Consider the following 15812-nt stretch of genomic DNA (forward strand, 5'->3'; position numbering starts at 1 on the left):
GAAATTATTTTGTTCATGCTAGTCACATTTACATGGTCTTGCTAGAGTTCTTACTGTGAAACGTCACCTGCCTTCAAGGCATCTCTATATCAAAATAATCATGCATGTGCTACAGAATTTAGGGAATTTGACAGAGAAATCCCCCTCTCCTCAGCATCTCCAACACTGAAAGCCTTTTTCCTGTTCACTCCTGTCTTCTCACTGCTCTAGAACTAAAGAGTGGGATGTAACACAGAAATTACAAGTTTATCTATCATTCTGCTTTACTGGCACTTCCTGATCATTATTTTAGGAATGTCAGCTCTTCAGGAAATAACCACAGTATATGGAAACCTTTAGTGGAACTTGCCAGGTATTCTGCATGAAAGATTCCACTTTGCATCCTGCTCTTTAGGAGTGCATTCCATCTTGTGCATTTCTTCCATGACATAGAACATCCCTCAGACAAACCTGCACTTGTCTACCATCCTCATCCAGACAGAGAAGTCCTGAAAACACATCACCATCAAAATCCACCTATTCCACATTCTAGGGGGAAAAGCAGCCTGTGATCTGAAAGATGCTCTTTCAGGGGACACCAGGCTCTTTCCAGTGATACCAGGAAATAGTAATACTAGGTTTTAGACTAATGGTACTCAACCACAGCAGTGCTGTTTGTCTTTTGGTCAGAAATTCATTAATATATGTGTTAACATTGCTCCATAAGAGATGCCCAATAGCTGGTATGTTGTTCTGTTACTGCAGAGCCGTGCAGGATCCAACTCAGTTGCATGAATTCCCATTTTGCGTAGTTGAGGTGCTGGAGGTAGGTTCAGCAGAGCAATGTTGTCAAGACTGACAAGCACTGTCCTGGGAACCTGAGCTGGGAGCCAGCCAGGCACTGATCAGCTCCATCATAACAAAGGCAAATAGTAGAGGAAGGACCTGAGCTGAGAGGAAGAGTTAGGGCAGATTTCTGGAGTTCCCAGCTCATCTCTGGGAGGATACAGTGAGTGGCAGATTACTGCAGTGAACATGTGTAGCCCTGATTGCAACTGAAATTATAATTTACCACAGCCTGGATTTCTTCCCTAACAGCTTGAGCAGTCAGTCATATTTATAAGAGAGAATCCTGAAGGCAAACAACTCCATGTTTCAGACACTGCAGATAATGGAATGGAATGGAATGGAATGGAGTGGAATGGAATGGAATGGTTGGAAGGGACCTACATGAGTGCCTATCTTGCCACTTCATGAAATCTAGATCGCTGAGGTAGAGCAGACAACATATCCATGGTTGTGATTTACAGAAGATAAGAGACTGATTTCAACCAGTAGTAAGAACCAAGTGGGTTAGCCCCTATCAAGGATTAGCAACCTAAATTTAGGCTGCAAGACTAACAGGTCCAGATAGGATTTCTGTTTTGAATCCTTTTTGGAGACTAAAGACATCTATATTAGCTCTCTTCTATGAAAAAAAATCAACTGAATTAGCAGGCCTTCAACTTAAAATTCTCTGTGCTTAGACAAGTGACAGAGAGAGACTTCAGGTTCAGTTGCCATCTTTCTCTGACAGCCAAATAAATTTATATTTTCTGGGTTATTTTTCTAACAAACAGGCTGAAGAGTACTGGGTGGACAAGGCTCTCTATATCCTTCTTATTGAAAGGTTTTTTTCCTTTCAGTGTAAGGGGTCCAATGGTGTTGGCCCCAGTTTATTCACTTTGAAGTTATGGTTTCCCTTAAAACCTCTTTGAGTGTTTCATATTAAATATTAACTGTAGAAAAGGACTCAGATATTCCTTCCCATTGAAAAAAAAGTCTTTCATGACTGGGATACCAAGTTGTCCTTTTTCTCTAGCTTCCTTCCTCACCTCAGCAACATTTAACTATACCAGACACATTGAAATCATTTCTTGAGGACGGCTTGAGGAAAATCCTGTTTTAGATTGCACAGTGTTAGAAGACTAAATGCCTGTTTCTCCAGTTGTCAGCAGCAATGATAACTACTTGGAAAGTGGACGAAAAAGGCCCACCACTGGCCACACCTCCAGCTGCATCCTGGACATAACCACATCCTTTATGCATGCGCTGAAAGAGCCTGCTAAATTGGCTCTGGACCTGTTATTCATCATAACAGATGCTCCAGATGTGTTTGCAGGCTCTTGTGCTGATACGTCAGCAATACAGTGAGCCTAACGGGGAAAGCTGAATAATTAGGGGTCAACAATTAATTTATTAAGAAAAATATACCACTATTAGAATTACATAGGAGTGTTGATGAGGTCTTACCAAAGGGAAGGGGGTGGGGAAAGGTCAAATAACTGCTTAGCTGCCTGCGAAAAATCAGCTTAATAAATTTTGCTATTAGTGTTTTCAGCCAAATTATTCTCCTAGCTCTGCTTTGAAACTAGTCAGCTGGATGCTGATACTTAGCAATCGCAGCTCAGCACCACACACTAGAAAGGTAAATATGTCCCATTCAAATCAAAAAGACATTCTTGGGCAGAATTATATTCCTGCTGACTAATTGCCTTTGTCAGTAAAATAGAACTATTTTCCTGCTGCCTTCCTTGTGCAATCACAGCTTGAAAACACAGATGATGAAGTCATGTGTCCCAACAGTGTAAAATGTCTTAAAATAAAGCAATGACACCTTTAACAAAGAGGGACTGTATTTTAAACAGTTCCTCAATAAACAGGAAGCAAAATTTCCAGTTCACAGATGTTGTCTCCAAATAAAGATCTTGCCCCAAGATACAGAGTTTCTCTTTCTACATTAACATGTGTGACTGAAGAAAACCTTGCCACCTTATTGAGTCTACCTTCAGTGAGTGCTCAGACAAAATAAACATAGCAGAAGCACCTTCCTGTTAGAAGGAAATTGTGGAAGCTGATTCAACATGACAATTAAGAGTCATCTTACATCTATTCCTCTTCTAATCATAGGCCAGGGGATATGATCACACTTCTGGAAGACTCTAATGAAGACTGGTGGAAGGTATGTGCTAGCCAGTTTAAACGTTTTCTTTCCAAACGGAAAAATATCTTGTTTTCAATACTGAACTCTATTAAGGCTGCTACTGTTAACAATCATCTACTATCAATTTGTTTCCTTCGTAGGGAAGAATTGATGACAGAACTGGATATTTTCCTGCTAACTTTGTTCAGAGAGTACAACAAAATGAGAAGATTTACAGGTGTATCAGGACATTCATTGGCTGCAAGGAACAGGGACAGATAACTCTGAAGGAGAACCAGGTGAGCTCCTCTGTGCTGGACCTTCACTGGACTAGAGCAGCAGTCTTACCAATGACTGAAGGGAAAAATGTGCAAGATGAGGACAGGCAGATTTTTTCACTGCAATTTTACAAGATCTATTATTTGTATGGTAACAGTGTCTAGTAGCCAGTTAAGAGCTGTTTTTGCCTTGTGCAAACGCATACTTGATGCCTAACATAGCCTGAATTTTCAGTCTCACAGACATTCATTATTTCTCACATATTTCTCACTCTCTTACTGACTTCAGAGGGGTGAATACAGAATCTTAGCAGTAGACGTTGTGTGCCTGAAAAATGGTCTAGTTTTCTCCTCACTATTAGAGTTAATCTAATAAAAGATAGTGCCTGCCTCCCCAGACCTTAACTTACCTAAAGATCTAAATACAGCCCATTGTCTTTGCTTCAACAAGAACAGAGTTAAGACAGCATCACACAAAGCTGTAAATCCTAAATGTAATACTTGTTTGCTTTAATGCTTTTTTATGTGTGTGTGTCACTACTTAAATACCCTCTCTAGAGGCTTATTTTAAGGTAGAAGTGCTCCTGTGAGCTTAAGCACACTACATATAGTGAGGACTTGCAGGATCCATTCACCCTGGTGTATTTTCAGCAGCTCCTTCTACTCTGTGTCCTTCAGGTGGGTTCACTAGGCACAAACTATGACTCAAAACTTCCACTAAGGGACAGGTTTGTGGCATCAGCTCATCTAAATAGGATGATGACATGCCAAGGGTGGTGCACATCTGGAGTTCTCTGAAACCTAGATGCAACAAAAAGGTAGATTTTTTTTTTACTGTACCTTGCAAAGCCCAATGTTCTTCTGCCTCATTTCCTGTGACTTACAGCCTGAGCAGCCATTGATTTTAATAAAGAAGTCAAAACCAGTGTGGACTTTTCAGATTTTTCAGAACATCTTTAATGCTTCACTCCACTGGTGGATAAGATTAACTTACAATTTGGCTGCTGCTGATTTGTAGCATAGCAAAACATGAAGGTGCTAACAATCCTTGGGTGCATACAGCTTTTTAAGGAAGGCACAGAAATACAGTGACCAGAATATATTTTAACTGCCCCTGTACATACAGTACATTGGGCAGATTTGCAGTTTCTAGAAAGAAAGTTCTTACATTCTTTTTACCCAAAATGTCTTTTAATTTTTTTTTGTCTGTGCACATAGACAAATGAAATATTACCAGAGCAGAACAAGAGCTTTTGGAGTCTTCATGTTTTAAAATAAGCAATACACAAGGGCAAAGGTGGGAAATGGTTGGAGCATGGCATGCCAGCATGAGGGAATAGTCAAGATCTGTGTTACTTCTCATTAGGGGGTGTACCAGATCATCTCTGTCAGCATGACAGCAAGCAGTGAGAGTGCAGTTGTTTGCCTGAGTCTTCACAAAACCACAGTTTCCAAGTGGGCAACTCTGTCATCTTCATCTAAACACGAGGACCTTCCTATTGTTCCTGTTTCATAATAGCACCACAAAGGGGGCTTGGAGTCGGGGTGCCTCATCATCTCTGGCAAGGCAGGAGGTAAAGAAAGGGATGAATTTATCCTGTCTCCCTACTACCTCATTTTATTTAAAAAAGCTTTTTCAGCTCTAGCTCAAGCCCACACAAATGCCGAGGCTTAATATGAATGCTGTCAGGTGCTCACTCCATGTGGGAGAGGCTTCAGAGGAAGAAAGAAATAGTCGTTGTGAAACAGGGGGCAGAGATCAGACTGTGCAAACACATGAATACACAGACATGAGAGGAAAGGAGCATAGCAAATAGATCTCACTCCACTCTCACACAAATTGTGCAAAAGGGAGACATTTAAGTAGCTTGAAGGCCATTTTGCATACTTCCCAGGTGGGACAGCCACACTGAAGCCATGGGCACTTATCTGCTTCTGCTGTCCCTCCATACAAGGCACAATTTTTAGTATTTTTTAATTTAAAAAAACTTATGCCTTCACTGTGGAAAAACTCTTATTGTGAAAAATGTTTTAACTGTTATTGTGAATATTTTACTTTAAATTTTTATTTTATATTTCCAAAGTCAATTTCCTTTCTTATTTCTTCAACTATTTCTCTTATTTCTCAATTGTTTTCCATGTAAAGCAGAAAGAGAGGTGCAATAGGGAAAGGCATGAAAAAACAAAGTCATCTGAATGGGACTTTTGGGAAAACTTTGGCAGAATTTTTTTTGTTTGTCTTTTGTTCTATTGGGAATTTCTGTGGGATGTCATCAGCTATGTTACCTGTCTCTGGGCACAGTGTTCAGAGTGCTGTAACTGCAATACACATAGTATGTGCAAAGCACAGATTTCCAGATTAACAAACAGGGGAGAATATTCATCACTACTTACTCCTGTCAAGTCTTACTTTAGCTAGAAAAACTCATTTACTGGTCTAATAAATTTTTGTGACTATAGTATGGCAAAGTTACTTCACTGAGTCACTTTCCATGTGGTCTAATGAATACAGAACCATTCTGACAATGAAAGCAAGGATGATATACTAACAGAAAAACTTACCCAGTAATAACATGAATTTTCTTTACATTGCTTGATATCTTTCATGGTTTATCCTTCAGGTCTCTGTCCCCTCATGCCCTATATGAATTTTTATGGGTAGAGAGTCTACTCTTGTGAGGCAAAAGGCAGTAAATTCACATCAACAAAGCCACATGACTACCCTAAGAAAAGCCATTTTAGGCAAGCAGAGATATTTTCAAAGTTTGAGGCACAATGAGTGATACTTTTTCTAGAATAATTTGGCAGTTTCTTGCCTTGGAAATAATATTTGTAGTTTCAGCTTCATGCAGACCTTTCTGGCAAAGCCAATATTCAGGGAAAGGGCTGAAGAATAACCACAGTTTGTTCCCCCGTCTTGAGCAATATGCACAAGCTAGTCTTCACAAAGGATCCCTTGAAAATTTCACTATTCAATATGAAACCCAGGCTGGAGGAGAAAAAGTATTCTGCTTCAGACATGCCAATATCTTGGAGTTTAGGGCTCATCAACACATGTTTGAGTCTTAAAACTACTTCAGAAGATGACTGGGCACCACAGGGCTCAATCAGGGTTCTGTAGGAGGTAGGTAGGCATAGCCCCTGACATCAGTAAAGCAAGATTATCAATAAGTAAACCAAACCTGACCAATTTTGGTGGCTTTCCACACTTTAAAGCTGTTCTCACAAACAATGTGAACTGCATAATTTCCATCTCTGATTGATTGTATCATCACTTGTATATATGTAAAATTTTTTCAAGCCTGTAACTTCTGCCCTAGACTACCCAAATTCATTGCCAAACATTATACAAATACTTCTTTGCATGACAACAGGCTCTGATTTGACTCTGTTCACAAAAGAAAAAATCACAATGTCTAATACATCAATGTTTGGAAAAGCATCTCTTAAAATGTCTTTAAGGTATTTGATCATCCTTTATTTTAAAGAAGTCAAAATAATCTGCTGTTTGAATGTCTGGTTTTACTTTGAAAAAGATCCTACTCACACCTTTGCCTGACTGCCTCTGATATCTACAGTCACACTAACACAAATTAGTTTAGAGCTGGGCTTTTTTGTAACTAAATAACACAATTGATTTTAAATTGTGCAAGTGATCTTGGGCAATAGAAATTACTCCAAACCATGACATTTGTAACAAACTGAGAATCAGAACCTCTTTGTCTCATCCAGAGCACACTCTGAGCTTACATAAAAGTCAGGGCAACAGACCCATTTTCTGATGGGTGTTTTATAAATGTCACATATCCACAAGGCTAGGCTTAATAAGGCAGGATTGGAGGACAGATCTACAGACCCAGGAAATCCACCTCTCTCTCTTCTGATTAGCCTGGATGCTTTGTTGCTACTTGGCTTTTCACCTCACTTCCTAGAGTAAAAGAAGCTGAGCTTCTAAGAGCATGACTCAGCTGCCTTTGAAAATCAGTTTCATTACAGTGACTTATGCATTCAAATCACTTAAAAGGCAAACTCATCACTGAAAGCAATGTTGCAGTTCTTCATGTGCTCCCCAGCTCTAAGTGCTGGACTTCACAGCTAGGCTGAAAAGGAATGGGGTTGTTTTCCAGCTCTCTCTGATTTTCTTTGACATCAGTCTTGCTGAGAAGGGATGGATATCCCCATTCATTCTGGGATGCTGTGTGACACAAAAGATTTGCAAGAGTTCAAAACAAGGGCACAGATCATCATGCATCCAGTCTAGTCCAGGTCTTCTTTAAAACCCTAAGTAAATGACATAGGTAAAACAAGACAGTGTTCTAGGTCCAAAAGTTAGTGAAACAGCTGATGTAAAACCCTTCATTATCATTTGCACTATGACTGTATGGGTGTGGAAACTGAACTGCTTGGCATTTCCATCCACAAGGCTCACATAGGCAAGGAGCTTGGTGAACTGGCAGCAGCACATGTAGGAGCTCACAGTGTCCCTGTGCTGTCATTCTGACAAACAGAAGATGTGAACTTGCAAACCTCTTGACCTGGCACTGTCTGCAGGCTCCAAGACAGCTCTTGAAACTGTACTACCCTCATAACCAAAGTCCTACTTCATCAGAACCAGTCTGTGGCTATCAGACAGGTTAATTATGTGAAAGAAAGAAGACAGCTGCAAAAAGTTACAGCAAGTTCAAAATTATTCCCAAAGAGAAGTGACCATTTAAGCCCAAATTGAAAGCACAGGATTTAAAAGAACAGGAATGACCATGCAGGTCAAATGATAATTTCCTAATTGCTTATCTCCCCTGCCTGCTCAGGGCTGACTGACAGATGAAAAATTCTCAGGGCATTTGTTGACAAGTTCAGACAACAGCCACAATCTGAACATTTGTTTGGGGTTTTTTAATACTTTGACTATTTTTTAAAGAAAATGAGATGAAAGAGTGTGGAAATAATTTTATAATAATAGATCCCACTTTCAGATAATTGTGAAAATAACTTGTCAAGTGAGAAATAGCCTGAGATGTGGTTTATCCTGTGGCATTCTCTGCTACTAATCTCTTGAACCAGAGTGCTAGGGAAAAAATCCCAATCACCACCCTTTGTGATCCTATAAAAATTACTGGAGTGTGGTTTCTCTATCTCACTTTTCTAGTCAGGCCAGCAACCTACCACCTAAAGCATGCCAGCCTGAGTAGCTGCCATTTTAAGCAGTTTCCAACTTTATCCAGAAACCCATGACCACCTGTCAGTACCTGTGGCACCTTGTGCCTTCACAACTATCATGTTTGCCATCTCTCATCAGGGCTAATCCTCAACAACAGCTGATTCATTGGGTGAAATCCAAAACTCTGAATGCTACCATGTCCTCATCTGGAATTACTCCGAATTTACACCCACGTAAGAAAATCAAGAGCCGAATCTTCAGACCACAACTTGTTGGTGAAATCATTGGCTGCATACATAAAAGGGGATGAGAGCAGAAGTGGCCATAGATGGTGTTTTATTCAGTCTTCTCTGAAAACTGCAGAATTTGGAGCTGCTCCAGGGCTTTGAGACGTTCCAGCATCTGTCACAGACCCAGGAGACCTCCTGAGTTGCACAGGATTATTAAAGTGTGGCAGATTGTGGCCAAGCTTACTCTGTCCCTGAACCATACCCTTCCTTGGAAAGTAGTGGAAAAAAACTCTGACATCTGGGGTCTGGCACTTGCAAGATTTAGTGTCTTAGTAGGAGGAAATTTCAGCTGGAATTTGGGAGAAGTCAGGTCTATCGGTATGTAAAATGAGAGTTCTCACATAAAAGCATTGTACTCCTCATGCCCAGTGAAGATCTAAAGTTATTGCTGTACTCTCACTGGTATCAAGAAGTGTTTAAACAAACAACAGAAAAAAAAAGTAATATCCCACATCACAGTAAAAAGAAGAAATCTGCCATATTTTTCACTCCAAAAACAAAGAAAACCAATGTTCAGAAAACTCAGTATTTTTCTTTTGTCCACAAATCATTCTGCTGACAATGCAAGACAACAGGGAAAACCACTTTGTTATTGCAATATATTCTGCACAGCTGCAGGTTAAGCAAAAAACTGCACCAGAGTTAGTGAGCAATGTTGACCTGCTGGAGATGCGATTATTTTGGGGATCCTATCAAAAAACTAGATATCTTGCAGACATCTTCAGTTAGGAGAAAAACACAATCATGTAGTGAATCACTCCTTTCAACCAGCCAGCTCTAGTTACAGAGAAGCTGCAAAAGCTCATGGCAATATGGATCAACTACTGAAGGGTAACTTTTCAACTAATGCTTCTTCCCACACTTGGATGGTCTTCTATACTTGACCATCCTTAGTCTTGGTCTTTTTTACAGGCTATTTCTCTCATCATTTCTTTCTCAGAGACAAACATGTAACGGTAGTTAGAAACACCTTTCTCTGTCCATGTGCTTTGCACCTCTCTGTGTGGCTGCAGAGGAAGCAGATGCTGTGCTGGGGATTCATGACATAAATAAGCTTGGCTGTTTTGCAATAGAACCTAAACTAGGCAGCGTCAGTTCTAGACCTCTCCCACACTACCCATGTGATTTAGCCCAAACAACAATAAATTATTTTTTCTAATTGCATGTCAGCCCTGTTGGTGTGCTCAGTCGTTCTGCCCCAGGGATCCAAATTCAGGTAGTGTTGAGTAGGCACAATAAGTAAGAAAATTAATTAGTCCATTTGCTTTCCAATTCTTTTCAGGTACAGAGATCCACCTCCCTAGTTCTAAATACTAGAGGGAGTAAATACGAAGCTGCTTCACCTCCTTTATATAGCCTTTCATTTCATTATGGCAGCATCAGTGCTGCTAATAAATTTTACGTATGCAAAAGGACAAGCTGGCCCAGAGTTCACATGTGGTATTTAGGTGTCACCCATAATAGTCATGCTGAAATAGATTTATCTAGGAACACTTTAGAGCTATTTTTGTTAATTCCATGTCCTCTGAATTATTGTAAATAAACATTTTAAGTGCTTACCAGACAGAGATGTATGTTAGTCCAGATAGAGGGTTGTCACTGACATCATGAGACATCAGTGTGCGGAGTGGTCACAATAGAACCATCCATTTTCCAGCTATATTTTAACTTTGTTTGGTAGGAAATATACAGTTATTTGGCGCAGATGTTTGAAAACAAGTCTTTATTCCATGTAATGCTGTGCCCAATCTAAAGTGCCTGTGCTACCTGGCTTTCAAATGGCTCGGCCATGATCAGATGTTTCAAGAAGGTCCTTAAAGTGGAAATGCCTGAGATCACAAAGGTCAGAAGGAAATTAAAACCTTTACCACAATGTAATATTTGTGCTATTACAAAGATCACATGATTTCACAACTGCTTCCCTGTGGAGTAGGTGTTATGGAAACATTCTCACAGAGATTAATTTGGGTCACACATTTTGGTATCCAAAACAGGCATCTGTAGGTGTGAGGGCTGAGCAAATAAAATAATCAAAAGCTCCTTTAGCATGCAAAAGAGAATATGCTTGCATTCAGGTCAGCTGCTACAAGTGAACCACAATTACTTTTCACCACCAGGTGTTGAGAGAGTCAGATAGCTCATGATCTGAAATACCCATTTCTCTCATACACAGACAACTACAGCATGATCATCACAGTAGGCTGAAGTCAAAATTCAAGTTTCAAAGTCTTTTATCCTTTTCAAGGATATTCAAACTTTTTCATTGTTTCAGAATCCTTTATTCTTAACAAATTTGATATCTCTTGTGCTTATGCGAAAATTCAGGGAGACGGGGGAAAGGTAACTCTCTAAATACATGAGTTTGAGATTCTTACCAAAGCAGTGAGAGTCCAATAGGGATTGCTCTACTTGTAGAAGTAACTAGCAGGATATCTAACCTGCCTGATAAATACCCTGGAATAATTTGATCATGGCAAAGAGTTTAACATTTTCATACCTTTTTTGTATTCAGATTTGTGTGACTTCTGAAAAGGAACATGATGGCTTTATCAAGGTATACAGTGGGAAGAAGAAAGGCTTTGTCCCTATAGATGTCTTAGAAAACATCTGATTCCAACAACCCAGTCATTGCAATGGGAGCCCTTTGTTGGCAATGCCTGTCTGCCTCATCGCATACTGTGTCAACCCAGATGGGCTGTCTTGCAAATGTTCAGGGAACTAGTGAGAAAACTGCAACAACATCAAGAAAGAGACGTTTAGACTGCCACAGTAACACTAAAAATATGAAAAGTTGAATGCTTGAAAGAAAATGCACCAGAGAAATTAGAGGTCCTTGGGCTTCTAACAGGAATAAGGTAAGGGAGGGAGGAACACAAAGACTGGGTTGATTTCTAGTGCAAGATGGCTGCTACAACCCTGATGGAGATGACAGCTTGTTCTGAAGGATTAAACTAGCGTCCTGTTCTTATGTCTTGGAAAACTGTTTGACTGCTTTCTTGTTTGAAGTGTGTATTTTGGGGGAGGGGGGGAAATGCTGTTCAAATTGTCCTTGCACTGCAGTCCAATGCTTGTAGTAAAGTGTGGCTGTGGTTCTACAGTTTTGTCCCCAATACCAACCGAGTTCAAGTGTTTAGTCCTTATATTTAGTCTCACAACAAATCAGTTTGGAGACACCGTGTGAATGTCAGTTCAAGAAATGCACTGTGCCCTAGAAGCTGGCAACTTTCTGTGCAATCTTCCCATAAGAGCAGCAAATTTATGTGTCCTCTGTCTTTGTATATGAACAAAAGCTCTCAGCATATGTTGAGTATGTATTGGCTGCTCTCATTGGTCACAAAAATTTATAGTCCTTGGATTCACAAGACTGCTTGGAAGCATTGCTCTGTGTTTCCTTCGGCCTTATCTGGTGATACAGAAAATGGGTAAAATACTGGGAGACAGCCACAGGCTTGAAACATTTTATAGTTTTATGTGTTTATTTCTCTTAAAACATTTTATATATTATTCCTATTTATAAAAACATAAAACAGTTATATAACCCATTGGAAGGCTGAAAATGTTTGGAAAGGACAGGCTGCACACAGGACTGAAGTCTGTAATTATCAAAATGTAGAACTCATGACAGAAAGGCACTGAATATCTTGGTGGTGTGTTCACACATCAAAACTCTCTTCTCCATTTGCTAAATAGAAGTTCTGCAGATTCAGCAGTAAATACACCGACATAAATTTTTCCTTGGCATAAACTGTGATCATCCCTTGAGTCTTTTCCATGCTAGTGAGAATGTGCAGACATCCCTGTTTTGTCCATATAAGCCTCCATCTTCAAATGTGTTCTGAGCACAGGAATCTTTCAGTACTGGGGAGCAGTCTGTGGGACGTGTAGATCTTGACTAAATTACACCAGTCAGTCAGTGCCAATTCTGTTGTAGAGCAAGGGCCGTATGATATTTGAAGACAGGGAACCTTATTTCCAAGCATTTAATTGGATGTAATTGCACCAAATACACTTAAACAGCTTAGCATGTATTATGACATAGAGATTAAGCCCTAGTCTAAAGCTCCCTACTGAATTTATGCCTTCTTTGACTAGCTTGAAACTGCCTGTCTTTTCTGTGACTAACCACAAATTGATGTCCTATATCCTGATACTGCATCCCAGGCTAGTATAGGCCTTTGCAAAGTTGATGCTCTTTCTAAAAAAAGCAGTTACTGGTCCTGTTCCCATATATTTGAGTCAGATTCAATCCATGTTGCATAGCCCAGGTCTGAATTGCCCAGTAGCTGAATTGCCCTATTTGAATAGTTGATCTTGCTCAAAGCCTTATAAAATCAAGGTGAACTTTACACTGGACAGGAAGTTGTTAGAAGAGATTGGTCATCAGCCTCTCAGAGACAAATTTTGCAGCTCTTATGCATCATTTAATTGCAGAGGAAGTTGCAGGGCTGCCAACTGCTGAAACAGGGCCCTTTGTAATGCAGCTGGTCCATACTGATTATTAACAAACTCCTGGCTGATCAAAAGTATCTGATTTTTTTATCTTCTGTGGGAATATCAGCAGGGATTATTTGCCACTTCAAACGACATTTGCTTAGCTCATTAAGTAACCAATAAACTCTGTGGGAGAGGATTCTGATGATCCTTAAGGATCAAGAGGAAAAGAAGTAGAGACATATTAATCCAGTCTGCTTTATAAAATTATTTTTTATATATATATATTCACCCATTTGAAGGAATAACTCAAGTGTTTGTTACAATTAAAGTATTTACTGCTTTTGATCAGACCTGTCAAGTGGACAAAAGGAAATCTGTATTATTCTCTACATATGGGCTATTTTTTTACATGATTGTATCATACTGTGATTCCCCCCTTTTCCAGTCTTCTGTGACTTTGATTTATCCCTACAATATACATCACACTATTCAAAGAATTATATTAATATTACCTACAAATCCCAATGGCCTTTAATCAATGTCAGTTTTATTCCTTTTCATTCTGAGCAATAAATAACAAAGTGACTGAGTGAAAACAAAACAGGCCTTATGTGGACTGCATTACAGCTGAGAAACTATTGCTTCTGAACCAAAGCTTTCATATTTGTCTTTTCTTTGTGTTTTTGGTTGGTTGATTGGTTTTGTCTTTTTGCTGGGCTTTTCTACCATTCAATATGTAGATGTAATTTATACCTAATTTAGCAAGAAGCAGATATCATGAGTCTTACTTTAAGCATGTGATTCATTGGCTATTTCCATGCTTAAAGCTGAAGTACTTTGCTAAATTAAGGTCATTTTACTCAAATTTATTTTGGATACCTTACTCTGAATCCAGACAAGTATCTCATCACTTTTTTACTACCATATGCTGTTTGCAATAGCTACTGTGTTAGCAAGCAGTTAAAAATCAGACAGAAGATGGAATGTATTTTATTCTGATATATGTTCAGAAAAATTGAATTTTATGAGATAAGTGCTGCTCAGATTTAATTTAATATTCTGCTTAATAAAGACTGTCTTATCATTGGAAGGAGAATAGAAGTGTATGTGTCTTGGTTTTTTTGCATCAACTATGGAATTTTCAGTTATCCACCTTGAAGCACAGTCACTAAACCCATCAGCAACAGATGTTACTGAGCATTTCCATTTGAAATTTACAGCACTTGCATTTGCCACATTTAGCAAATCATTTCTAACATCTTTCTGCGATGTATGTAATGTGTAGACTCAAAGGGAAGTTTTGTGGTGTGGCCACCCTGAATACTTGTTTCTGGCATATCAGAAAGTAGTTTTAGCCATTTAACATCTCATCACAGCATAAAACTGCCTATAGACTATTTTCCTATTTGCTAAGAACCAAACAGCTGACCAGCATGAATTGAGTATGAGCTGCCCAAATCATGATCTCCCATCAGTAAATTACCCAGTATCACAGTTTACTATGACCTCTTCCTACACTTGGCCATTTTGACTCAGTGACTCCATCTGAAGATGAGTGCTGCAGCACAACACAATTCAGTTGTGGATTCACTGTCCCAGGGATACTACTACATTTCCTACAAACACTGGATAGCTTGGAATTGCTTACAGCTCTTTTTTCTAATTATTTGTTGAAATTCAATTGACTAAATATAGCACTAAGTGCCATCAGAGGAACATAAAAAGGGTCGGCAGAAAGTGTCATGGGAGATTTGAGGGGTGCCATAGCCTTCTAAAGAAGCCACTGGAGACCATGTAGGTTTTCTAAAATGGAACTAGACAGATGTCTTTGTAGAATGAACTCAACCTATTTTTTTTAAATATGTGCAGACAAGTCTGAGCAACTAAAAGATATTTTTCCATAAAGGATGCTGAATAAATGCAGTATGCCATATCGATCTTATCCTATTTAAATACAAAGTAAAAAAGAACTCTTGAATGCCACAGGGACTAAAGTTCATTATTTTGCAAAAGGTCATCAGTGTTACTCAACAGTGTTACTGTTCTCCCAAAAACCTATGATGTCATTTGTCTGATCTATTTATATCTGTACCAGGTAACACCTGACTACCACATATCTTGTAATTTTTACCATACCACTGAAGGTACTGCTCATGATTATTATTAGAAATTAGAAAAGAAGTGCATATCTTCCCCTTTTTATTTTAATAGAATTTCCTCTACAGGCTGGTGGGTAAGGGTCGATTCCTAAATAGAACACATCAAATATAAAGAGGGAGGAGTGTGAATGATATTCCCATGCATACTCCTTCTGTACTTTGCTCTATTACAAATAGGATCAGATGAACACAAGTGTTTCATTTCATATTTGAGGCATTTTGTAATAAATGCAGTCCCAAATTATCCAGATTTTGCACACTACATTTTGCAATGCAAGGAGAATAAATATTTTCCCCAGCAGGAATATGTCATCACAGTGTTGAGTTTTCCATGGCTAAAAAGAGCATGTGGATCTAAGAGATATATGAGAGTTATTTTTAAAATCATCCTTTATATAGAAAACTGTTATGTGCCTCGAGAATGAACAGTTGGCAGGGTTGGTACAAAAGAGGCCCAGAAAACTTCAGTGGGACTTCTGCAGGTCAGCATGTGCATCCATCTCCTGAGTGGCCCAAGAAACTCTGCAGAGCACTTGCCTACATTAATGTAAT

At 39.2% G+C, this 15812-nt stretch overlaps 1 protein-coding gene across 3 annotated transcripts in view; it reads left to right on the forward strand.

Annotated features, from left to right (window-relative positions):
* Positions 1-15812, forward strand: part of STAC (SH3 and cysteine rich domain) — a 107051-nt gene that overhangs the window by 66673 nt on the left and 24566 nt on the right. The window contains exons 9-11 of one of the 3 annotated variants that reach the window (XM_033059202.2): positions 2929-2980; positions 3103-3240; positions 8516-11262. In XM_033059202.2, the coding sequence (XP_032915093.1) occupies positions 2929-2980; positions 3103-3240; positions 8516-8521 (196 nt within the window). In that variant the 3' untranslated portion in view covers positions 8522-11262. Of the gene's footprint in view, positions 1-2928; positions 2981-3102; positions 3241-8515; positions 14198-15812 lie in introns of those variants that run through there. The other 2 variants (XM_033059191.2, XR_004417860.2) reach the window with 2 other exon arrangements.

Source organism: Catharus ustulatus, chromosome 1 (genome assembly GCF_009819885.2).
Source record: "Catharus ustulatus isolate bCatUst1 chromosome 1, bCatUst1.pri.v2, whole genome shotgun sequence".
Lineage (NCBI taxonomy): Eukaryota > Metazoa > Chordata > Aves > Passeriformes > Turdidae > Catharus > Catharus ustulatus.